The 26,728-nt window shown below is 41.2% G+C and overlaps 2 protein-coding genes across 4 annotated transcripts in view; one reads left to right on the forward strand and one right to left on the reverse strand.

Moving 5' to 3' along the window:
• The window catches only part of MAP2K1 (mitogen-activated protein kinase kinase 1), a 64,699-nt gene extending 48,831 nt beyond the window's left edge, over positions 1–15,868 (forward strand). For all 3 annotated transcript variants that reach the window (XM_007059491.4, XM_007059492.4, XM_043523821.1), the window contains 6 exons: positions 4,099–4,223; positions 8,303–8,510; positions 8,825–8,889; positions 11,713–11,774; positions 12,914–12,959; positions 14,949–15,868. In XM_007059491.4, the coding sequence (XP_007059553.1) occupies positions 4,099–4,223; positions 8,303–8,510; positions 8,825–8,889; positions 11,713–11,774; positions 12,914–12,959; positions 14,949–15,062 (620 nt within the window). In that variant the 3' untranslated portion in view covers positions 15,063–15,868. The remainder of the gene's footprint in view (positions 1–4,098; positions 4,224–8,302; positions 8,511–8,824; positions 8,890–11,712; positions 11,775–12,913; positions 12,960–14,948) is intronic.
• Positions 15,869–20,121: 4,253 nt separating this feature from the next.
• SNAPC5 (small nuclear RNA activating complex polypeptide 5) lies at positions 20,122–24,272 on the reverse strand. Its single transcript, XM_037909872.2, has 3 exons — positions 24,052–24,272; positions 22,109–22,198; positions 20,122–21,436 (listed from the first exon to the last, which is right to left on the reverse strand). Exons 1-3 carry the CDS (start codon positions 24,139–24,141, stop codon positions 21,335–21,337), a joined length of 282 nt encoding a protein of 93 aa, XP_037765800.1. The 5' UTR covers positions 24,142–24,272; the 3' UTR covers positions 20,122–21,334.
• Positions 24,273–26,728: the final 2,456 nt, after the last annotated feature.

Genomic DNA, 26,728 nt, shown 5'->3' on the forward strand with positions numbered 1-26,728 from the left:
TTTTATTCTTTTACATGACTGTGTGTGTGTAGAGGATGAGGTTATAAGGAGGTTATTTCACATCCCCATAAACCCTGAAGACCCCCACTGGAAATAAGATGCAAATTTTTAGCAGTGAGGGTAATTAACTGTTAGAACAATATACTAATGGCTATGGTGGATTATTCAACAGTGAAAATGTGTAAATCAAGATTGGATATATTTTTAAAAGATATGCTCTGGCTCAAACTTGAGTGAATTCAGGGAAGTTCTATGGCCTGCGTTCTAGAGGAAGTCAGACTCGATGACCACAGTGGTTCTTTATGGCCTTCCTTATGAATTGCTCTATTTAGCACCCTCCTCTCTTCAATGTTGTATATCCATCTTTCTGTCTTGAGAGGACTGGCTGGGAATGCTCAGCGCCATTCCTTAGTTGTCTGGAGGGATTGATGTTAAGTGACATGCGACATGCCCTTTCACCTTCTCCAAGGGTTGAGTACATGGCTCCTGCAGCACACTCTGGCCAGCTCTCCTGTGTGATAGTACAGAGCCCGGGACTGATCTCCATGGGGTTGTCCTTTCCCTCAGTGTCGCAGCCAAATGTTTCCATTGTGAAGGGTGTTTTGACATGCTCGTTTGATTTGGGCAATACGAATTGCGTTGGGAAAATACTGGATGCAGGGAAGCTGCTCAAGAGTAACCTGTTTACAGAGGTGGGGGGTGGGCAGTGGAGTTCCAAACATCATGTTCTCGTTCGAATCAGAAGCTTTAAGCAGATAATTAATATGCTCAAAGAATGGCAGGCTTTATTTCAAAGTCCAGAGTTTGCTGGGCTATTGTAAGAGCTACAGTATGTGATTATCAGAGTTGTCAGTAGAAAAACACACGCAAGGCACAGTTTAAGCCTTCAGAGACAAGCTGTATTCCAGGTAGTCCCCAGCACCAGAAGTACTGTTAGAAGTTCACTGACAATGGAACGCTGACATTTTAATTGTTTCTTTTGCCGTGAAAAGATGAAGATGGAATGTTTGTGCTGCTCAGCGAGAGCTGTCAAATGAGATGACGATAGGTTTTTAAAAATTTCTTCTGTGTCTGCATTACATACCAAACCGGTGGGTACGTGCATAAATATAACTAATATAAATATGGCATTCAGCATTTTTCAGGAGCTGCTGTGGCTTCAAGGTGTCTTATGAACATTCCCACCCTCACCTGTCCCAAAACCAAAACATGGCTAACAAGCCTTATCCGAAAATCCTTGGGTATCCAGGAGTTTTTATAACCTCTCACTGCTGGCCCCAAAGTGCTGAGCCGTGGCTGCTGCTTTCTTATGACTAGGGTTATCCTGTTTCAGGTTCCCAAAAAGAGGACACTGCTGGATGGGGGGAGCAGAGGGGGAGCTGGAGGGAGGGTACAGTTGGGGGGTGCTGGAGGGGTGTGTGTGTGTACTGGATAGGGGTACCTCAGGGGTGCTGGAAGGGGTACCTGCGGCCTCACCCTTGAGGTGGGGGGGGCAGTGTTGCTCCCTGTCACGGTGGCAGGGTGGCTGGCGCAGACTTGTGATGCAGCAACAGCCATCAGTCAGCACCTCCCCGTGGGGCTCTCTTCCCTCCCCAGCGCTGGGAGCCGGGGTCTGGGTGGGCCGGATCCAGCTGCTGTGGCTGCAGGGGAGGGACCAATCAGGGTGCAGAGACTGCTCTTTCTCAGCTGCAACATCTGTTCCACAAAAATCACAGACACTGCCTCTTATTCGAAAAATCCACCTGGATAGAGGGCGGAGGATCAAAAAAAGGGGCGATGTCGGGGGGGAACCCGGACATATGGTAACCCTGCTAATGAGTGGAATTTCAAGCTTAAAGATTTACTGCAGAGAGAGACCATGGGCTGGATCCCTCCTACAGTCAGTAGGCAGTGACCTAGCTAAGGGGGAGGAAATCTCCTTGAGGCTCCTGTTGTGTAGAATCCCCTCGGTTGTTCTGTTGCGGAGGTGGGGTTTCCCCCCACCTGGAATTTGCTGCCAGGCTGGCCCTGAGCCCACAATGGTCTCTAAGGATCTCTGCCTGCATTGAGGCCCCCTGCACATGCCGCCTGGCAGCAGGCTCCAGGGGAGTCGTACTACCAAGGACTCCCCCAGGAGCTCTTCCTGCCTGTAAAGGGGAAATCGATGTTGCAGAAAAGGCTCCATGGTAAAGCAGTAGGTGTATTATCTTTCCTAGGAGATCTCCATGGAGATGCATCCCTGTGGATATCTTCTTGGGGCCCTATGTAGCAGGGAGGGAGACTGTACTGTGAAGGCATCTGAGCTCCTCTTCTCTGCAGGAGGGGAGAGCGTCATGTGTGCAGCATCCCCTCCATCTTGAGATCTTGGGGCCATGCTGTGTGTGGCCCTATATTAGGTCAGGGTGTGGATTTGCTGTGACTTAAAGCTAGCGCTGAGTTCTGTGTAGTTACTCTGGATTGATGCTACTGTAGCTGAGCTCAAGGAACTCTGGAAGGCATTGAAAAAGCACTTCAGTGTGCCTGGGCATCTTCAAGTGACCTGCTCTAGAGCGGTGGTGCTCAGAACCAGAAACAACAACAAGAATTTCAAAAAGCAAATAACATTTACCCTCCACCTCTGTTTCCTGGTCTGTGTGTCTCTCTTCAAATCAAGTGTAACCTTTTACACAGAGCCCTCCCTATTTTGGAGTGCTGTGTTAGCATCAGCTTTCCAAGATTTCCCTGCTACGAACATGAACTGCAGACTGACTCCTTTGGGGATGTGTGGCAAGTTGCCTGGAGAATGTTTTATATAAATTCTGAACTAAAATATAGAAGAAAATGTGCTTGGGGTGGGAGCTGCTAAGGCTACATGTTAAAACGTTAAGCAGCAGTGGATAAAACAGAAAAGATTCTGCTTCAAGCGTGCTGTGCATATGGTGTTTGCCCAGCTTGCGGTGAAGCATCCAACTTCCTGAAAGCTATTTTAGGCTGTGTCTAATCTATCCATTTTAGGTATTTCCAAGGCCTCATCACCTGCTATCTAAGTACTGTCTGCTTGCTAACAGCACAGAGTGTTTTGTATTCAGTAAAAATGCAATGTGTAGAAAAGAATTTGTCAGCACAGATCTTTCCCCACCTACCTCTTGAGTAGTGCTTTGATTTGAGTGATGAGAATATAGTAACTAAGGAAGAATTGAAGTCTGTGTGCTCTGGGGTCACAGATGCACAAACAGGAATTTTGAAAGTTCAGTTCCTCCCTCAGTCCAAACCAATTTATAATGACCTTTTTTTTTGTTTGTTTGTTTTTTTTAAACTCATTGGTGGCATTCTTTGCAAATGTGGCTGCCTGTTTTATAAACCCTGTAATTCATTGGTAATGACTCTGGGTAAGTAGGCAGTTATATTGAGAAACTTCTTATACCTACAACAAAAAGATTAAAAGAAATGCTCCCAGCACTTTAGCATGCATAAGCAGGTGGTTAGTAGTTGCCTAGTTACTAAAGACCTGCATTAGGCTTCCATTTAGGGAAGTAGTGCTGAATGTATAATCTCAGCCAGTTTTTCTTCCTTCTCAGGTAAACTTGATCTCAAACTAAACAAACATTTAATTTAATGCAGTGTTTCAGTATCAGGATTGTTTTCAGTTTAAAATAGCCCATGTACTCTGAGTTTATTTGCTAGAGATAGGAAATTGCTGTTTTTACACACACACACAAATATTTTTTATAAGTTTTTGGGATGATAGGACACATGGTTGCATTTCATTTAATGACCCAGTAAACTGAAATGTATAGATTATTAATGATTTTTTATTGAATATTCCTAGGCACCAAAAAAAAAGCCATCAAAATGGAGTTAAGTTTAAAGTACATATTAGCATGTCTGAGACCCGAATGTGAAAGTCCTTACAAGAATGTTGTAGACACTACAAAACGTACATTGGAAAAACAGGAAATTCTGAATGAGATTTAAACATAAACCTTTTGTACCTTCCAGGGAGAGGAAGGGAATCAGGTTGGAAGTTAAAAGGAGAACAAAGGGAGGCACATGGTTACTCCCACCTTTCATGTTACTTTCATTGTCAAATATTCCCATGTTATATATCTATCTATCTCATCCATTCATTTTTTTTCCCAGATGTTAAACCATCTAACATTTTGGTAAACTCTAGAGGTGAAATCAAGCTTTGTGATTTTGGTGTCAGTGGACAACTGATAGATTCAATGGCAAACTCGTTCGTGGGGACACGGTCCTACATGTCAGTAAGTACAGCTCTTTTAACTTCGAGTTTACTATGCATTGTGGTATAATTTTCGGTGATCAGACAAGAAACCACTGCTGCCATCATTACAGTAATTTACAATTATTACTCACTGCCTCACTGAAGTATTCAAGTGTCATATCAAAGTTCAAAAGTGGATTTGTTGCAATGCATGAGTGATGACTTGGAGTCTTCTAACATTGTAAAAGAGATGCTGATGCAACTGCATTGCAAAATCCAATGAGCTAATGCTTTTGGGTTTTGTGTACATGCATTTCCAAAAAAGTGTGCAGAGCTTGTTCTCCTTACACAAGTCTTTGTCCCTATCCCAGCCCCCAAAATTTCTCACTGTTGCTACAATTGCGAGCCTAGGCAAGATGCTGTCTACACAAGCGCTTCTACCATTGCTATCACAGGGTGAGTTAAACCAGTTATAGCAACAGAGGGAAACTTTAGGGGGAAAAGGTTAATGTAGACCAGGCTTAGTGGCTAGTGTGGGACTACTTTAGTGGGTGTTCTCTTTTGAAAACTAGTATGCAGGAATAAAGTGCTATTTAAAGAAGCACTGTGTATCATGTGGCAACCAGCACGAACATGAATTGTGGTTCCCTTTCTCTCTAATGTATGACAGTACTTTTCAATTTAATGCAGATTCTATTAACTCATAAAGCTAGGGCTTTCAGAGTTTCTTCTAAAAAAAGAAAGGAGTACTTGTGGCACCTTAGAGACGAACAAATTGATTTGAGCATAAGCTTTCGTGAACTACGGCTCACTTCATCGGATGCATCCGATGAAGTGAGCTGTAGCTCACGAAACCACCTTAGAGACTAACAAATTTATTTGAGCATAAGCTTTCGTGCATCCGATGAAGTGAGCTGTAGCTCACGAAAGCTTATGCTCAAATAAATTTGTTAGCTTCTAAGGTGCCACAAGTACTCCTTTTTTTTTTTTTTTTTTTTTTTGCGGATACAGACTAACACGGCTGCTACTCTGAAACCTGAGAGTTTCTTCTGTAGCTATGAAATTGAGCCTGGACCTAAAAACAAAGGGGGGGGAAAGGTTTACTGCTCATTCTACTCAGAATGGATCCTACTTTTCAGGATACTATCTTCTCCATTTGTCATCTGAGGTGGGTGTCAGATTAGAAGTGAACCAGCAACTTATGTTGCAAACTTGAGCTTTGTGGCTTCTGTTAAACAGCAAAACATTGTCACAGCTCCTCGTTTTTGCCCCTGACTCTGGTGTTCCTGATCAGAAGAAAAATAAAAACAAGAACAAAGTGTCGCATAGCTTCAGTTTCCAGTGACACGTCACTTCCACAGATTGAAGGTCTAGGTCGGTCCCATGGCATTGTATTTCAAAGATCAAATCAGGGTGGTGAATCTGTTTGTTCTCTGCAGTAGTGTTTGAAGTTCATTCTTTTGCAGGCAATTACTGATATTGCTCAGTGTCTCTCTCAGCACTGTTTTTCAAACTACGGTGAAAACGCTTTGCTGGACCATGATAATTTTGCAGGCAACATCTCATTTTGATGTCTCAATACAGTGAGATTAGCTTGGAGCTATTTTCTATCTCCTGTCCACTATACACTGTTCTGATGCACTTACTGCCATATAGGTCATTTTCATGGCTACTTCCATGCTGCCTTCTACTTCTCATTCATTCACTTTTGTTTTTCATCTAATACTCTCGCAAACTCTAGAATTTATCCCCCTTTGGGGTGGCTTCCTTGCTGCCCAAAATCTGGTAGTTATTCTAAAAGGGCTTTGGCTCCAACTCAGGTGGGACATTGGAGAAGGTCTAAGTATGAACTTTCAGAAATAGTATGTGATTGATAAAACACCAATTACACTTGTCATAGTGGTTCACGGTTGTCATTGGTTAAAGGGTTTAATGGCTATAGACCACTCTGTCATCCTATAGGAATATCAGACTGTAAAACTCAGTTTTCAAGGTATGAATGCCTAAATGTATTCATTAGAGTCTTTGATCTTCGGGAGAACTTGAGGCTCAATAAAGGGGGGCGGGGGGAAGGGCAAAATGAAGTTTTGTATTGAGCCTTCTCAAAGAAAAACATATATGGGAACCATGTAGACTATTTTATATGCTAAAACTACAAGAGGGAGTGTGTTTTCAGTCTTTACCACTGTTTTTTTTTTTGTTTTTTTTTTTTTGGTTTTTTGGCCACACAATACTAATAAAGCAAGTGCAGTAACTGACTGTATATTTCAGTCTGTGTTTTTCACTTTATACACTGTTTTCATGGACATCTTGAGAACCTTTTCAAGTGATTTTTTGTTGGAATGGCTGGACAAGTTAGAGTGTGACTGTACCTGAAATACATGTTTCATTTCCCCGATGTGCGATTCAATTTTAAAAAACAAAACCATATTTGTAGCTGATGATGTGCCATCTGTTAGAGAGGCTCCTACCTACTTACTTCCCACTTGCTGAAAGGGTAGGTTGGCATGAGTGTGTACACCATGTATACTGCATTTTTAATCTTTACATGAGATTTTTTTTCTCTTTGTCCTTTCTGTGCTCTAATCTTTTCTAAGCAGAACATAATCCCAATAATGTTACATTTCAACATCTGAATGGTTTTGAATGTGCCCATCCCACATGGAAACTATCTGAAATATTTTCTTACTTTGTTTTTATACTTGTCAATAAAGCACTCCAGAAACTTACACACACTACTTTTACAAGCCGAACATATGTTTGAATAGCATGGACTCACTTTTGAAAAACCTTTTAAATAATTTAAATCTGTTTTCTTCAGAAGTAAAATAAGTATTTTGAAAAAGAAACATCTGAAATTGGAGTTTATTGTTGCGTAATAAGTACATTCTCCACATTGATAAGTATTTCCTTTTATTTAAAAGTACTTAGTTGAGTCATTTGAAATTGTTCTTTTTGTTAAGAATAAATATTTTTAAATAGTATTTTAATACTCATGAGCAAATGCTAACTGTTTGTCTATTCAATGAACTACAGGAGCTGTGGTAAACATTTCACCTCTCCTGAGTCATGCTATACAGCCCGCAGTTGGCAACTTAGTCCTTTGAAATACAGTAAATAGATACACACCAATGTGTTCGAGCCCCAGTTTCATTGTGTCACAGGAAAGTAGGCCTTTTACAGGGTTCGGGATCCAGCTTCTGTTCTGTGCCTAGTTTCTGCCCAGAGCAGAGGCATTCTGGGACTATAATTCTCAAGGTATGGGAACCGTGAGCTGTGCAACAGTGCAATGGAAACCCAAGTGGAATTTAAGGCTTTCGCAAAATGCACTACTGCACAGTCTACAGTTTCCGTGTGCCCTCGAGAGCAAAGGCAGGAGAGGTAATGTCTTTTATTGGACCAATTTCTGTTGGTGATAGAGACAAGCTTTTTGAGCTTACACAGAGCTCTTCTTCAGGCCTGGAGAGCTGTCCGTTTCAGAATGTCTGTCTTCTGGACAGAAATCTGACGTAGTTAGAAGCTGGACCTTGAACCTCGTTAAAAGGCAGGCTTGCCTTGTGACATTTAGCAAATCTTTAAAGTTTTCCCCTCTTTCTTTCTTGAGGAAAGGGGTGAATCCTTGATTGCCCCAAAATAACTTTTATTTTCTTATTTTTCAATTTACATGTGAGTTCCAGCAATGAATTCTGTTGCAATACTAAGATACTAGCTCAAACTCTAGTATTTTCTGTTGCAAAAAGTAGTAAATTACCATTAATAAAATGTTTTAAACACTTCATTAAAGGTACATTTCTATAAATTTAACTGAATTGGGTATCTGAGTTGTGCTACTGACGGTTAATGATTCAATATTTATTTTAAAATTGTGATTAAATTGTAATGATGGTCTTTAATTGTTAAAGATCAAAGTACCTGAGGTTTAAGGAACTGATGAGAGTTCAGATTCCATACACTTTAAAAAAGTCAATTATGGAGTCCCTGACTGCTGTAATGATTTTTTAAAAAGTCATATTCATATGCTCAAGTGTTTGTTTATTTTATCCATCACTCTTTCCAGGTTATTGCAGTGTGTGATTTTCTTACCTCTTACAGTGTTTTGCCTTTTTTTTTTTTTTGTAGCCGGAAAGACTCCAAGGTACTCATTATTCAGTGCAGTCAGACATCTGGAGTATGGGATTGTCACTGGTAGAAATGGCCATTGGCAGATACCCAATTCCCCCTCCTGATTCCAAGGAGCTGGAGCTGATGTTTGGCTGCCCTGTAGAGGGAGACTCTCCAGTTTCTGAGACTTCACCCAGGCAAAGAACACCTGGCCGACCAATGAGCTGTAAGTGCCTGATGCAGTGTAGCATGTGAAAGTTGGATGGGTTTGATGGGAGGAATACATAGCCCAAAGGTGCGGTGGGACGGGGGATAAGAGGGAAAGCCAGATTCACACTGTCCCCTTCCAGCTTCATGGAGCTCCCAGCAAAAAGCTATTAGAACTTTGCTGCCTTTGTCAAGCAGACCTTTGCTTGTACCCTTCCCCATGGGTCAATGTGTTTGAAAGAGCAAAACTGTAGTATTGTCAGACTGAATGTATTTCTACCTTATTTTACAAATAATCTGGTTTATTTTTTAATATATTTCATCCATTTGTAGCCTATGGACCAGACAGCAGGCCTCCAATGGCAATCTTTGAACTTCTGGACTACATCGTCAATGAGGTAAACAGCTGTTTACATCTATCAGAACTCCCTTTTAAACTGTTAATTCAAGATTTTGGGGTCCATATTTAAGGTGGTTTTGGTTTTTTTAGTGTATATTGTAAAACAAGCCTCTTAGCTCTCTTTAAAAACACAGTGGACCAAACTCATCCATGGTGCAAATGCACTGGCTTGAATGAAGTTATTAGAGCCCCATCTGATCCACAATCTGCAAAAATGGTCTGCGGATATCTACGGATATAAAGCTGATACCCATGGATTTGCAGGGCTCTAGAAGTTACACATGGGATACATTTGGCGTAATCTATTGCAACCGAAGATCAGCCTTTAAATAGGTCTGTGGCTTTCCAATGACACGTGGTTAGAGAGGGTGGCAGAGAGTAATATCAAGTGCCTGCTTAACTATCCCTGTCTTTTTTTACCGGTATAGTTGTTGTATCTCTAAAATAGAGTTTAGTTACAATCTAATATTGTGTCAGTTTTGAAGTGTGGTTTTGTGTTTTAGGACAAAAATGCCTGTTAAAACTTGTTACCAAGATTTTCACTGAATTCCCCAACTACAGCTAAACTCACATAATTCCAGTGCTTGTCTTTATTGCATCTTCTTCTATGTGCTGGCAAGGGCTGACCTGCCATAAAGAACAAGAGAAATCCCAGTACCAAGGGATCAACAAACTACTAAAGTCAAATAAATTAAATATGATTACCGGTGATTCATGTATAGGCATTGCTAGGACACTCATAATTACCGGTCAGCATTGATGTTTGGTTCTCCTTGAGTACTAGATTTTACCTGGGTTACTGTTATGCTACTGCAGGGGTTCTCAAACTGGGGTTCAGGACCCCTCAGGGCATCACGAGGTTATTACATGGGGGGTCACGAGCTGTCAGCCTCCACCCCAAACCCTGCTTTGCTTCCAGCATTTATAGTGGTGTTAAATATATAAAAGTGTTTTTAATTTGTAAGGGGGGTCGCACTCAGAGGCTTGCTCTGTGAAAGGGGTCACCAGTACAAAAGTTTGAGAACCACTGTGCTACTGCATCTGTTTCTAAAAGACAGAACTCCTCTCATGCTCTTATTTCAGAGAGCTTTACAATACCTCTCCTTGGGTCAGTCGAGCAGATTTAACAGTGGGTATCGTTGCAGAATCTTACACTTTGGACTGAAAATGAGGATGTTAAAACATAAAGGCTGATATTTTGCTTAAGCTCTTATTCCTAACTGCACTGAATCTTCAGACACTGGGACAGAGAGAGGCATTATTATGGATACAAATGAACATGTGTGTGCATACACACTTGCATTTTCATCATCCTCACGTATAAAATGGCTTCTGTCTTTTATAAGCATTTACTGATGATTCATGTGTGTAATCCATGAGCAATAAATATATATAAATATAAAAGTTTCAAAATCTGACTTGCTGCCAAGTCCATGTCCCTTGCAAACACTTCTCATTCTATAGTAAATGTGATTGCACATGCATTTCCATGGAAACACTAAGTATATGTTTTCATTCTTGAAATACAGCTGGTTTTGGCTTTCTTAATACATTAAGGCCCTGACTGTGCAAACACTTACACACATGAGTAACTGTGTGCATAAGAGTAGGCCCATTGAGTTCAATAGGGCTACTCATGTGCATTAAATTACTCACTAGGATAAGTGTGTAGATTTAACTCTAATCCAGTAGTGAACAACATGGAGGAGAAGGCAGTGTCTACTCACCTTTACATAAAATAACTCTTGTCTTACCAAAATGCTTCGATTTTAACTAATGATTTTTAATTCAGAACCTGATGACAAATTCTCTGTGGCAGGATATTTAAATTAGGCTACAAATGTTATGCAAATAAAGATATGTAAATGGCTTCTCCCCCACCACCACTAGAGGATGGCAATGTATACAAATCGAATTATACAGTACATACTTGCTGTAAGGCTGTTTGAAGCCCTCATTGTTGGCAGCTATACATAGAAAAATTAATGTGAACTGTGCATGGTGCTTAGCAGCATCTGGGTCCATCATCGGCAGCTAAAATTTCCAGAGAAGGGAACTGCGGTGAGGAGCATATAGCTAACATGGCGACATTACAGTGTTAATTTGTAACTTTTAAAAACAGACTTTTCCTTCTGTTTAGTAATGCAGATGGGAGTGCTTTCTTCTTTTAATAAAGATGCTCAATAAGTTAAGATTGGACTGTGGCATTGAATCACTGCCTATCATTAGGGACAGCTGGGAGTAAGCCCTACCCTAGCAAGAGACTCAGGAAGCCTCTGGTTAAATGTGTCACATGGACTCATCCTAGGCAGGGTTAGAAAACACAGAACTTAAAACGGCAGCATCTTATCTATTTGAGTGCTCCTCCTTTGGCTGCCATCAGCGGAGCTGTACCAGCTGTGGCAACAGTAGGAAATGTGAGGGAAGAATCCTAGTATAAGCGGGTGCAACTTGCAGTTTGTATAATACACAATATGGTAACGTTTCCCCTTAGGCTAGCTGTCACCTGAGCACCTATAGTTCAGCCATTGCTAATGCCATTCCAAAAACTGGCCAGTGTTGATTGTAAAGTGTAGTAGGATAGGTTTCCTCTCTGAAATCACGTGTCAGTGTATCTAATCTCCACTGGTCTGAAAGCAAGAGTCATCTTGTCCTTGCTTCAATGCCTCAGCCCTGAAGGATAGCATGGATAGTGTTGCTGTTACATCACTGGGCCCAACAAGCTATATACAGACTTATAACACAAAAATAATCAACCCCTTGAGATGTGAGAGCATCACTCATTCCTTTTGCTTTAATCTACCATTGATTTCATTTCCAGCCTCCTCCAAAATTGCCCAGTGGCGTTTTCAGCCCTGAATTTCAAGATTTTGTGAACAAATGGTGAGTGTTTTATGAGGTGGTTAAGCTTCAGGGGGACCATATTTGGAACATTAGTTTTGCTTTTAGTCAGAAAATGTATTTGCTTTGGGATCCTTTTAAAGCAAAGAGATTAGTTCTTTCTCCAAATGTGAACGTTGCTACTTTGTGGAGCTGTGAACAAATGTTTTCACATAGTCAGGACTCAGTGGTTTTTATGTAATGTTACCTGCAAAAGGGAATACAGTACAAACTTGGGGCCTGATCCTATAAACTCTTACTGCTGGGTGTAGTGCTTACAGCCATAAGTAATCCTATTGAAGGTGTGCAGGTTAGGAAGCACTATACCCAGTAGGTACGGTTGCAGAATCAGGTACTGAATCATCCACACTTTTAATACTTGGTCCTGTCTCCCCACAGTGATGATTTACACTAGAACTTTCCCCAGTTATCCAAAACTTGTGGCCACTTCAGTAATCAAACTTGTAGTGAACAGGGTGTTTTCTATGTGGATTCACTTCCTATGGAAAATTATGTCTGAAAAATTGTTTAATTTTTACCTTATATTTAACCCAGAATCTTATTTCTTGGTTCCTGGGGCTGAGGCGTCTTGACTAACCGGAGCTGCAGCATTTTCAGCTCCCAAGGGGAGTAGGGGACATTGACAAAACACACAGTGCCAGCAGCCCCTTCCAGCTGGGAGGCTCAAAAGGAGTTGCTCTTGCTCCTCCTCAGTCAGAAGGATGATGTTTGGGGAAGGGATTTTCAGGCCTGGAAACATCCATATTTTGCACACTGAAAATTCAGTTTAACACACAAATCGTAGGAATCCTTGCCAGCTGGGTTCCTGTCATGTATTCCTGCCCCCCACAAGAAACACATATAGCACAACGCCTGGGATAATTTCATACATGAAGTTACAGCCTTGAGATAATTTTACTACCCATTTATGAATACCTAAAAAAAAGGTAATTGCTTAGACCCTTAAATGTATAATCAGTGGGAATTGCACCACCATAATGCTTAGGGGTGCGGTAAGAAAAACTTATCTAGGACACTGAAAAATTGATCAGCACAACCTGCTGGTAAAGCCTGTCCTTTACAAGAGAAAATTACTCAATACCTTCGACATTTTCTATTACCATGTTATGTTTTTTTTTCAGCTTAATAAAAAATCCAGCAGAGAGAGCAGATTTGAAGCAACTCATGGTGAGTGAAAGCTCTTTGCTCAGTTATTAAGAGATTCTGGTCCTTATTAGATAACCCAGTACTGTAGCTCTATGCAATTTGGTCCTTTAGAAGAGCCCAGGTAGAATTCTCAGCTCACCTGAGCAAAGAAGGAGGCAAAGACTGGTGTAAGCCATCTTTTCACTTGTTGCGACCCTGTGACCAGCACCAAACTGGCTCCTAGCACAAGTTAGTTTGAACAATCTCTTAGAGAAAATTCTGCCAGCCTGGGATTGGTGGACTGCATCAGGTTCCAGCTCTCTTCCTTCCTGCCCCAAGAACAGCCCCCCTGGGCCAGGAAGAGTTGACATAAAAGGTGGCCATTCCAGGATTCCCCCACATGGCAAGAATCCTCAGCTACCCTATAAAGGCAGCTTTAAGGTCACTGCACTATTCTAGTGGTTCACTGTGACCTTAGCAGGACTGAGGATCCAGCTAGTTGTTTTAGGTCCTTAATTTGGGTGATGATAGGTTCTGTCATTTTTTTAAAACCACTATCTTAATAGAAACATCTTTCTGATATTTGTTAATTACAATGAGGACAGATTATTCACCTCTTAAACTTCCCTTTCACTATTTAAATGAGCTGCAGCCAGAACAGTCTCTTTGCTTTAATTTAGTAATTAAATTTATAAAATATATTGCAAAAAGAAAAGGAGTACTTGTGGCACCTTAGAGACTAACAAATGTATTTGAGCATAAGCTTTCGTGAGCTACAGCTCACTTCATCGGATGCATGCAATGAAAAATACAGTGGGGAGATTTATATACATAGAGAACGTGAAACAATGGGTGTTACCATACACACTGTAAGGAGAGTGATCACTTAAGGGGAGCTATTACCAGCAAGGGTGGGGGGGGGGGGAAACCTTTTGTAGTGATAATCAAGGTGGGCCATTTCCAATCTTGTCAACTGCTGGAAATGGCCCACCTTCATTATCACTGCAAAAGGTCGTGGTCCGTTCCTCCCCCTCCCCCCCACTCACCTTAAGTGATCACTCTGGTTACAGTGTGTATGGTGTGTATGGTAACACCCATTGTTTCATGTTCTCTATGTATATAAATCTCCCCACTGTATTTTCCACTGAATGCATCCGATGAAGTGAGCTGTAGCTCACAAAAGCTGATGCTCAAATAAATTGGTTAGTCTCTAAGGTGCCACAAGTCCTCCTGTTCTTTTTGCGAATACAGACTAACACGGCTGCTACTCTGAAACCTAAAATATATTGGTTATCTTCAGAGGAAGAGACAGTAAGTCCATGTTCCTTTATTGTGGCTGGTCGTTATCTGCTGGAACATCTTGGACTGTTTTGGGGGAACATACAGCTTCCCTTTTCTACTATCAGAGTATTTTTAGAAGAGCTAACATCAAAGGATATAGCAGATTTGCAGCACTCGGTCCCTAGTCCTGCAAGTCACTCTGCATGGGCAGATTCCATTCACTTCATGCAAAGTAACTTGCAAGATCAGGGCCTCAGTCTGCAGCAGAAAGGGAAAATGAATTCAGACTTCCTCTCTCCCAACCCTAAATGTAAATCATGGATGTGAAGAGGTAACCAAATAATTTCCACCACTTAATATAGTGGAAATGTAGCAATGTATGCAGGCATAATACTGAGTGCATTGTATGACTTTACCTATCTTGGATAATTGTGACTCTAACTTACTGCACACTAAGGTGACTGTCTTTGTAATCAGACACCATATTTATGGCGCATGACAGTCGGGAGTTCCTCGAGAATGTTTTGCAACACATATTGCTTCATTATACTAGCATATAAAGCCTGAAAAATGAAATTAATCAGATCATGTTGAGTGCAATACAAAATAAAAAGAAACATGAATGGTGAAAGTAAATTAGACTTTTTTAAAGTTTTATTTCCCTGTTAATAATTTTAATGTTTGTTTTAATCTGTGTCCCATTATCTTGTTGTTTAGCTCATTCTCTTTCCTTCTGTCTCTTTATTATAGATTCATGTTTTCATTAAGAGATCTGAAGCTGAGGAAGTGGATTTTGCAGGATGGCTTTGTTCGACTATAGGCCTCAACCAGCCTAGTACACCCACGCATGCTGCTGGAATCTGAATATTGAGAGCAAATCTTGTACTGTACATCTGTTAAAACGATGCTATTTTGGTCTCATTTCTCAAGCTTGTATCTGTTCAAATATGTATTTCACCTCTTAAGGAAGGAAGTCTGTTCTAGCATGTGCCAAATCCTATTTGTTTTAAATTTTTGTCCTAAATTAATTGGTGTTGTATTGGATTACTTTTACTTTGACCAAAATGTGTGAGATGTTGAAATTATAGTGCTTGCTGATTAAGTGAATTTGGATATTTTTTGTAATGGAAATCTCACTGGGGGTACTTCGTCCCAGATTGTTTGAGCTCTATCAGGATTCCTTGTAAGTTGGTGGTACTTCAATCATGCTTATCTAGTCTCTCACACAAGGTTGTTAGAGATCCTCCTAAACAATATTTGTCAAGCATGCTTGTGCTGTTATCAAACTGTGTATCTCAAAGTTAGTCATAATGCTTTTGTGTAGAGAACTCTTCCCAGTTAAACGGGCAAGAGTCCTGTATTGCCATGAAACACAGGGCATCATAACTACTTTTAGACTTCTGTTTATATTTCTATATTTATTTTTAAATGTATTGTCATACTTGAGATTGTTTAGTAGTATGTGTCTCCTTTAATTGGTATTTTTTTTAAATGTCCTATAGACTCAAGAGCTAAAAGTGCATCAGACTTGCTTCCTTTTAACCCAACTAAAGAAGACTTAAGACAACTGTGTGTATAGTGTCTAAAATGTATGAAAATCCTTTTAATTACTTTATTCTTTCAGATGGCTACCAGTTTAATCTTATACTAATAAATATATTATCAAGTAACTTCTTTAGAGGATGGGTATTTTTCAATTCTTCAGTATAAGCTGGGAGTAATTGGAATTTAACTGACAGAGCCCACAGCTTTGCTGCAGAGCATGTGCACAAATAAAATGAAATAGCTGTTTAAATATGTTCAGGAAATAAGCACCTGTTTGATACTATTGTGTTAATAAACCCCATTCCAATTACCATAAGCCCACATAGGCCTTTTCACTGTCTCCTGTTGAAGTGAACTGGAATCCAATCCTCATCTTTCAACATACATAATTCACTCACCTGAGTCAGCTTGAAAAAGGAGTTTGGTACTAGCTTCTCTCTAACAGCATCACATACCCTATTTCTGAACAGAGCACTCTTTTCTTACACAGTAGGTAGAGGCTCAGGCCTTCAGTTTACATGTTATTTCTAGAGCTGTGCTGAAACCTTTGCCTGTGTTTTGGTGCCAATGTGCACTGTAGGTGGTGTTGTTTACTCCTTCTCATAACAAGAATGAAGGGTCACTAAATGATATTAATGGGCAGCAGGTTTAAAACAAACAGAAGTATTTCTTCACACAACACCCAGTCAACCCATGGCACTCTGCCTGTTGTGAAGGTTGAGACTATAACAGGGTTCAAAAAAGTAGATAAATTCATGGAGGATAGGTCCATCAATGGTTATTAGCAAGAATGGGTAGTGATGGTGTCCCTAGCCTCTGTTTGCCAGAAACTCAGAATGGATCACTTGATGATTACCTGTTCCGTTATTCCCTCAGAAGCATCTGGCATTGGCCACTGTCAGAAGACAGGATACTGGGCTAGACAGACCATTGGTCTGACCCAGTATAGCCATTCTTATAATCACATGTACCTCTTGCTGCAATTTGCACCTGCTGTGTGAAATCAGATGCTGGTTCAATTGTACTGTGCAGTAGAGTTTATTAACAGTGTCCTCTCTAATTCTGCCCGCTCCTGTGGGAAATGAGGGACTTTGTTTCTGCCCTTCTTTAGCTGGTGTGGTCAGGTGCTATTTTGCAAGTGTTGTCCAATAGTCTGTATGTACCTTGACCTGTATTGAATATACTTAACTGACCACTCCCAAATTATATAGCACAAACCCTGCATATGTGAGACTGGCATGAGAAAAAATACTATCCCGTGTAAACAAGCAGACTAACTGAACAAATAATGGATATTTGAGGGCACCATTGTCAACTGGGTTTCTTGTTAGGAAGCCAGTTTTGACTGCTTAAAGCAATCCCTACCCTATTATGTTTTGTGAGGGTTGTTGCATGTTTAATATTTGCTCAACTGTTATAAAAGTCCTTTTTCCAGAGGAAACTGTGGCCCTTTGTATTAGGCTCTGGTCCTATTCAGTGAGAGCATTCTACCAAAAGACAGCAAAAACAAAACAAAAACCTCAACAAAAACCAAGTGATTGGGAAATCTTATGAGAACAGACATTTTGAGATTTCTAGAGCTTTCTGATTCCAGCTGGGCCAAAAATACTCAAGACAGCCGTTGTTGTAATCACACATTCTGTCTCTGCAGCAACCCGAAAGTGCAGAGGCAGGTGAATTTAAAGATCACCCACACTTGCAAACATTTGAGAAAGGTTTGTTAAGAGGAATGGGAAAAGATCTGGATCAATATGGATTACCTTATCTGAACCTGTTTGGCCATCTGGACTCTGTTATAATCAAGGAATGATAGGGATAGAATAGGTATAAGATCAACAACAACTTTCCCTGGAAGCAATTTTAAGAAGTGCATACACCCTCTTTAAAATTAATTTGACCTTTAAAAACACTGAAAAGTAGAAAACCTTTTGCGGTATACAAGACATACTATGCTTAGGCTTGAAGGATTAGACTTTTTTCATCAGTAAGTGTCAAACAATTTCACCCTACACACATGAAAAAATTTCCATTGATGGAAATTTACAGACAGGCAAAGTAAGAAAAATGCTGCTTGAGAACTTAGTTTGATTTAAGGATATTTAATTTGTATTTTTTGACATGTGATGTTCACAATTTCTTTTAACAGTTATAAAGCTTTAACTTTTTGAATCTCAATGTCTACTGTCATTCAATAATTGTCTAACCCCTGCCTTGTAATTTCCTTCAACTGAAAATTTAAATAGATAAAAATAGGAAAAAAATTCTTAAAAATCAGTTGAAATTTTAAAAATTGAATCCTGCCAAGCCTACCTAGGCTTATGGTAAAAGCACCAACAGCTTTTGACTGAGCTCTTATAGACATAGGCTGAGGTTTGGAAGAGTATCAATCCCATGGGCTTTTAAAAGCGAAGAACCAAACTAAAACTGGATCCCATTCTTGATATTACCTGGTCAGATAATTGTAGCTATGAACACCAAATACATCTAGTACTGTCCAACTAGGGCCCAGTCAACACTGGTTGAATCAGTTAAACTCATTTTAGATTTGAATACTGTTCTATCCCATTCAAGTTTATGCCACCCTCATCACCAAGTATCTGAGCACCTTTCATGTACATTATGATACATCTAAAATAAGCCATGTGAGATTTATTCTGTCTCAGCAAAGAAAATACTCTGAGAATATATATTTTTTTAAGTTAGACTTTTTCTTTTGTATTAGCAAAGGCAAGTAAAAATCTGCCTTGGCCTTAGAATGGAAGGTGGTGAGGTTTATGATGGATTAGTTCCAGTAGGAGTTCATTCAGCAATCTTTGGCTGGCCCCCATGAAAGCACTACTTCCTGCACAGATAACCTTTACTCTCGCTAGAGACCCTTACGTTGTGCCTGAGGAGCAAAGATGTTGAACACAGTCCTTGTCCTGGAATTAGGACTTTGACACAATATTCCTTGGGGAGCCAGTGTAGAGAGCTGAGGGCAAGTTTGATGTGCTCACAGTAGCTGCACTGCTGTATTTTGTAATAGCTGGAGTTTCCTGCAGACTGATTGCTTCATGTCCACGTAGATTCTATTGCTGTAGCCCAGCTGGGAGGTGACTAATGCATATATTATTGAGGGCAGATAATCCACCACCAGAAGAAGATGGAGACCTTTAAACAGCTGAGCATGGCAGCAAGCAACTCATTCTAAGTAAGATCTTAGCATCAGCAAGGAATCCAGGAGCACGCCTAAAATTGCAAACTGACTTGACCAACTGTGGATATAGATCCATAACCAAAGGAGACTTGACAGTGGCTGCAAACTCAGTGCTTTTCTCTGACATCAGCATCATGTGTCTTGCCTGGATTCAGCTTCAACCAGCTTTTGTTCAGCCAATCACTAACTTGCTGAAAGTGGCACTGTATATTGCAGAGAGAAGGCAGAGCTGTGTTCATCTGCAATACTGTTGGCAATACAGTCCACATACACATTGAGCAGAAGTGTACAAAGCATTGATCCTTGGATGATACTCAAAGTAAGGCATCTGGTGGCAAAGGAGCAGCTTTCCCATCACTAGGGCTTTGAGCCAATGCTTTCAGAAAGGACTCAAACCATTCTACCACATTGCCCAGGACTCCTGCCATCTACCTCAGTTTCTCATGCTCAGCCGGATCAAATCTGCAGAAGGAGGATGGCAGTCGGCCTTCATCCATCAACAGCAGATCAGCCATCGGTACTGCTAATGCTGTATCCATCCACTCACCTGGCTCAAACCCAAACTGTTTGGTCCCACACTACAAACTATGTTTAAATGGAGTTTAAAAGCTGTTCAGGCTAAGGTCCTGTCTCCAGTAGAAAACAATACCATATGTACAGTAGTAGTGGCCCAGAATTCACAGAACACGTAAATCCTATTTTGCCAACACTTACCACACATCCAGCAACATGTTAACCACTTCAAGTGCATTTGGCCCCAGTGAAACAGTGGCAGGAGGCCTAATTGTAGCATGCAAGCTAATCTGCTAGTGTTTGTCTACATGGGCACTACAACTTTAAAAGCAAGCACAGGCTAAGAATGAGTGTTATTTAGACTTCATCAGGGCAAGGTTACATGGTATAAAGCATGCCTTTAAAATGGTAGCAAATGTGTGTAGACACTCAGTCAACAATAACATGCCAAAATTTTCCAGAGTAGATGAGGCTTAAGGCTAACTGTTACAGAACGTGTTTTTGCCTTGAGTTTAGGCAAGAGAAAGGAGGGCAACAAGCTGTTGTTGTCTCAAGATATAAGGGGACAGAATAGGATGAAGTGCCAGCAAATATACTTACCGCTACAAAAAGGAATGACACAGGTCATGTCCCACAACCCTTACAAACTACGTGTGCAAGAGTATACACACACACACAAAAAAAATCTGTTTATTTTGACATCCTAACCTAAACTTGGGACAATTCTTGCCCAGAAACATTCTGCCTAGCCTCCTGCAGCTCTGAGTTTGGGGGAAAGCCTGCAAATCATTCTCCTATACAAGACTGAAACTTCAATTACAACAGTATCCAGCCCACTCAGAGCCAGGCTGGTCTTCAGCAACAGAAGATGATGTTATACATTCTAAAACTTAGTTTCCATAACTAAAAACCAAAGCTAAGCTTTAACCAAGAGCCAACAGTCTTTCCTCAAATATTTTCCTACAATCAGGGGCAGGAGCTGTCTAGGAGTTGGCTCATGTTTTATAACCACACCTAGGACACTGAACATATTGCAAACTTCCCCCTCCCCCTTTGTTAAATAAGTAAAATGACACTTATTTGGTTTTCTACTAAGTTTTTGTGCAGGGCTAATATTGCTATAGGAGACATCAACAGGAGCTTTAAAGCTTAATCCTAATCAACACTGGAATGCTTTACACGCATTTTATAAATCAGATTTTTAAAATCTAGTGTATAAACATTTTCTTAGTATGAGAGGTTGACAAGGGTGTCTCAGTTAAGATATTACTTTTATTTTCTATTTTTAGCAGCATAACACAAGTTTGGTTTTCTATGTGTTCTAACATCTATTTAAGGAATGATACAAGAATCAGCTGCAGTGATTTAGTATCTGCAAGTCAACAGGAGAGGAAATGCTTTGTCTGCTGATAAGTGTAACACTAACTTAGTATAACATTACATGAATTCTGGAAGGGCCATCATTTTTCATTACCTAGATCACCACAATTTCCTAATCTCCACTTTTGTGGAATTACAGTTGGAATAGTTATTGCTTTTAGTGCACTAAATTGGTTTAGTTAACTACATTAACTTTTCCCACCTATAAACAAACAAGTAGTAAACTACATTTTAGGCTTTAAATGTAAAAGGGATCATGCTACATATCTGTGCAACAACTTTTCATTCTTTTAACATCCAAAACAAGATTCTGACAAGCTTGTGTCATCTGTGCCACCAGTCTAACCTCACTGGAACCCTCAAAAAGTAATTTTCATTCATTTGTATAGTTCATATCTGTGTACAGCACCAAGTAGAATCTGATGGGAAGTTCTGCTTGAACAAAGGGGAATTTCCTGAGTCAAGGATAAATAACACCAGCCGTCTCCCATTTTTCCCCCCTTCAGGAGTCAGATTCATCCTCCTCCTCCTCTTCATGGTCTTGAATACTTAGCTGTAATTCAGTTTGATTGATAGCAGCCTCATTGTCCATCTGCCCAAGGGTCTGGTATAACAACAAGTTCAAGTTATCAGTCAAGAGGAATAGTAAAACTGAGCACTTCTATAGCATCTTCCCTCTGAAGATCTCACAGTGCTAATAAAAAATGAAATAAGCTTCAGCACCTTTCAGAACCTCAACCTTTTTAGAGAGAGACCTTTCCGTACTGGAGTCACTGAATAATAAAGCCCACTGAGAGGGTAAGCAGCAACTTCTCCACAGCATAGTTTTAACTAGCTCTGGCCCGATCATAAATTTAGCAAAGAGTTACTATTTGACAACGCACCAAATTTCCATCCCCTGTAGTATCCTGGCTAAACAAAGTTACAGCAAAAGCTTTATACTTCCTTGCTTACAGCATGCTAAGCTTTACTGACTGAATTAAAACTGTGTAAATGTAAGGCGAGTGTTTCCCAATCCAACTCCCAGAAACAACTTGGTGTTGTTAGGAGGAAAAGAGGGAGAAGAAATTTATTTGGTCTCTTAGCTGGTGAGTAGCGTAACAATATAAGAACCCTATGTAAAATGTTTACCAGAAACTTCCTCATATAGAGTGACTCAAACAAAAACAGATAATATTTTGTTGCTTTTCTATTCTTTGATAATTATGCTTCTGTGTAGTATTACATGAGAAAGGAGTGAGCCTTCTTCCTTTCAAAAGGCACGAGTGTTCCTTACTTTTTGAGCCTCCTCTGTGATACTTGGTGGAGAGACCATTACATTCTTCTCTCTGGAGCTAATCATAGATTGAAGGGCCAGCTCTTCCACCTAGAAATAAGATATTGGAATAAATCTTTCCAGCAGTTATTTCTTTGTATCTGTTAGCAAGATACACTCAAGTTCTATTTATTGTTTTTGAAGAGTGACAAAGTAGCCATTTGAAGGTAAATTCCAATACATTTAACTCATAGTACCTACTGTTAAGAGCTCTTGTGATGATCTTGATGTGAACTATATATCCTGAACAAACATGAAGCTACACACCAGGTTCTGTATCATTTGTCTTGTGGAACAGCCCACAGCGCAGGAACTATTACTAGTTAATAATACCTTTAAAATTACAAATTCTACTTTTAACACAGTATGAAAAAAACAGGAAGCAAGTCTGAATATAAGCTATTCACCAAAGACACTGCTACATACTGGGTGGCACTCTTATACCTGCTTACTGGTATTTGACAAGTCTAATCTATTTCTGATACATACAAAAAAGCACGTCAAACTGAGCAGAGCTTTGTTGCTCTGCTCACATGCTTTTCTGAAGTTAATTTTACAATACCAAATCTTTTTAAATATGTTGAGTCTAAAGGTGATAAAGTGACGGACATCACTTCTGAAAACTGTGATGCTGAAAACTCTGCACATGCCAGCATGTTTCTAAAAGACGTTATATCCCCTGCCGGAAATGATATATGATCAGTGCATTCCATGGCTGAATTGTCTATTAATAATTCTGTCACCTTTCTCATACCGCAGTCTTGGCATCTCACAGACAGTCACACTCTGCCTTGCAAAACTTTACGGCATTCAAACAATTGCTGCAGGAAATAGCTATGAAAAGGCTGTATAGGTCATGGCAAGCTATCTCCTGAGTGCTGTAATGAAAGGAGCCTTCACTCAAACAATTTTGTCAATGAACAAGTACACTTAGTTAAATAATTTATGTTTTAGTATTTTGCCTATATACGACATTTTCAATCAAGGATCTCAAACTGTTTTAAAAACAACTGAATTAAGCCTTACAAAACCTCTGGAACAAAGACATTATCTCTACTTTAAAGATGAGTAAACTGAAGCTATAAAGCGACAAAACGATTTATCAAAGTTTACAGAATGAATCTTGGAAAAGAATGCTGGAGTCTTGACTCCCACGCTCTTGCTCTAATCACCAATCACGCCTCCCAATTTTTAAAGTATTTTAGTTATTAAATACATAAGTAAAATTTAGCTAACTACATCATAATGTCACTTCTTCTTTCAAACAGTATACTATATGAAAAAAATAAAGAAAAGGAAAATAAGGGAATACACAAACAAATGGAAAATAATACGTTTCTGCTTAGTCTAAAATTTCTCTGTTCGACATAGAAGCAGAGATTGTACATTGGGGGGGATTAAGGTGTGATTATAGTTGGAAATAGGGATGTAAATACTTTTAATAAAATTAACCGTTTAAACGCTTTACAAATATTTCGTTTGAACGGCTAACCAGGGGAGTGGCTGGGCCCGCTCTGGCCGGCGTGGGGCCAGCCAGCCTGAGGTTAACGCTTAAGGCGGTTCACTGTGTTTACCTAGGTAGAAGAGGGGCCATACAGGACCAGCGCCCTTGTAACGAGTCCCAGGGAAGGGGCAGACTTCGAGCCTCCGGGGGCTGGGGACAGAACAAGGGCCGGGCTCCAGTGGCGGGGCCAGCGGGATCCAGGGGTTGGGAGGGGCAGGGCCTAGAGGAGGCAAGCCGGGCGGAAGGGGGGGCGGACCCCGCTCGAAGGCACCAGAGCAGGGCCCCAACGCGCAGCCCCGGCAACACGGGGGCGGAGGGGAGACGCCGACGGGGAAGGGCTCCGGGGAGGGGGAGGCAGCACCGCGGCTCGGGCTCGGGACCGGGCCCGGGCCCCCCTGACCTTGAGCCGGTTGAGCTGATCGTGCAGCGCCGCCTTCACCCGGAGCAGCGTCTCCTCCTCCTTGCGCAGCTCCTGCAAGCGGCTCAGCATCCTCCCGCGGCCCGCCCGCCTCAAGCCCCCTGGCGGCGGCGGCGGCGGCGCGTCCCTCGCCCCGCCCCACCCCCGGCACCTCAGGCGCCCCACCAGCCGCGGGCAGGCGGCGCAGGCCGATGACGCGCCCCCTAAGCGCCGCGCGCCGTGGGAGCGGCTGCGAAAGGCGCCACCGTGTGCGGGCGGAAGTGCTTTGGCGGCTTCCGGCCCCCTCGGAAAGGCGGGGCTGGCCGCCGTCGGGTCCCGTCTCCGGCTCCAGGGGCCCACCCCAAGCTGAGCCGGGGGCACGGGATGTGGGAGAGCCCGCCCCGCCTGAGGCGGCCCCCCGTGCACGCGCCGTCGTGGCTTCCTGAGGGAAACTGGAACTGGCACGTGCAGCTGCCAGAGTGTGTCTCGCGCGTCCCCTCAGGGCCCGCCTCCCGGCCAGGAGGCTGCTCCAGCGCCTGCCTCATCCTGGGCAGAGCGGGAGGCCCCAGGGTCGGTCGCTGTCGAGGAGGCCAGAATGGCAGCTGCCACCCAGCCAGGATAGGGCCAGGCTCACCCAGCAGCGAGTGCACCGCTACAGGCCCTTCCCCAAGTCACCGTCCTCTGTTCGAGTAGTTGAAACTGAGGGAGGTTCAGAGCCCCCGGCTGTTCGAATGAGAGGTGTTCGCTACGGGCTGGGACAGGTCGCCAAACGAAGGGGTTAGGATGGAAATCAAAGTTCATGATGTGGCTGACAAAATCTGGGGAGCAGGATTTCACTGGTTCGGGCACACAAAGGATGAGACTCTGAGGAGAGCGAAGCAAGTAATGGATGGATTGAATCAAAGACCGTAAGCAGGTGCCTCAAACAGATAAAAGACGGTTGGTGCTTGGATGATGACCCCAACCCCAAATGATGGGGTAAGGGGAAAGAGGAAGATTTTACATCAAGTGTATTGACCTTAATTGGCCAGTGCAGGTTTCACATGGAGAATAGGCCCACTATAACCTAAGTCTGTTTTAAAACATAGGGTCTGATCAACATGCTTTGAATCAGGACCCTGCTTACTAATTGGAAGCAGGTGGAAAATTTCACTTAAACTGCCCACAATCATAGGTCTACTATTAATGAGTAAATGATTGTCTATTCTTGTAAAGTCCAAATTAACAATCCACTGAAAGTTCACCATTTAAAAGTCCCTCATGACTGTAAAGAATAGATGTTGATAAAAAGGGATAGAGATAACTCTAACATAAGAGGCTGTGGCTAAGGAGGCTTTTTTAGCTTTTGTTTCTCTCCTTTAAGGCTTGAAAATGTCTTAGTGTTAATCAAAACACAATGCTATACTATTGTAGAAGCTTGAGGCAGGGATATTAAGATATTTACAAACAATATCTTGCTTTGGAAAGTGAGGGATTTGTTTATAATTACAAGTCTGTAGTATAGCCAGAAGTCAAATTTCTCTCTCCTACCATCCACTCCTATGCCTTGTCCTCAAAACCATTCTGTCCTTCATTTCCCATGGGGGAATAAAGGGTTGACTACTTAACACTTGAATATGCAATGATTTTCTCAAGGCACTTGTCAACCCTAAAAACACATTATTTGAAAACCTTATAATTCTAAAAGAGTAAAACATGGCATAGGACCCATAAATTAAGTTGGTCCTGCTACAAGGCAAAACTTCTCCTTACTCCTCCATAGACCACCACAGTTCCAAATGCACTAATACTCTTCAGTCATTGGGTAGTTTTCATCTTTCATGTGTAGTAACATAAATAGCATTATAACAAAAGTGTAACTATAGTACCAGCTCCAAATACATCCATATTGTACTCCATCTGTGTGTACACGGTGGTTTTTCACTCCTTCCTGAAATAAGTTAATGACTTTGTGTGCTAAAAACTTGCTATGTAAGATGCAATCCAGACTCATGCAACTCAGAATAGTTCTCTAATATTTGGGATGGATGGAGGTTTGTCACTGATACTTTAAACTAGAAGAGGAAGTTACTTTACTACACTTCATCTGGCAGCTGGTAGCAGCTTAAAAAAAAAAAAAGGCATGAAGCAAACAGAAGAGCTAAGAGGCACACTGGTTTCAGTCACTTTGTCTCCACGCCCCATCACATAGTAAGGATGGTTTAGGAAGGGTATACTTAAATCCTTGGGCCAATCTACTCTTTGCACCACCCTCTACAAAGATGATGTAAGAAAATGGGAAAACAAGGAAAATCTACAGTAAAGGAATGAGTATAAATAGCAAATCAAATATTTTTATAGGAAGTTATACTATATATATAGTATAATAAGATATAGTAATAAACTTGCAAACCAGTATCTTTGATGAGGGCATCTTTTTGCCAGGCTATAAAAAGCTGTCTATTTTCTCAATGCATTACAATCTGCCACTTTAACTTGATTTATAGGGCCTACTGCTGTCATCTGTTGAAAGTTGTTCAGGGGTCTAGCTTTGGTGAATGGCTATATTCATAAATGGCAGTTCCTCCCCCCCCCCTTTTGTAACTTTTGCAAATCCTATTTCCAAACAAAAATTATTCAAGGGAAGTAAAAAGAAAATGACATTAAAATAAACACAGGATTTAGGTTATTTGTGATTTCA

Source organism: Chelonia mydas, chromosome 10, assembly GCF_015237465.2.
Source record: "Chelonia mydas isolate rCheMyd1 chromosome 10, rCheMyd1.pri.v2, whole genome shotgun sequence".
Classification (NCBI taxonomy): domain Eukaryota; kingdom Metazoa; phylum Chordata; order Testudines; family Cheloniidae; genus Chelonia; species Chelonia mydas.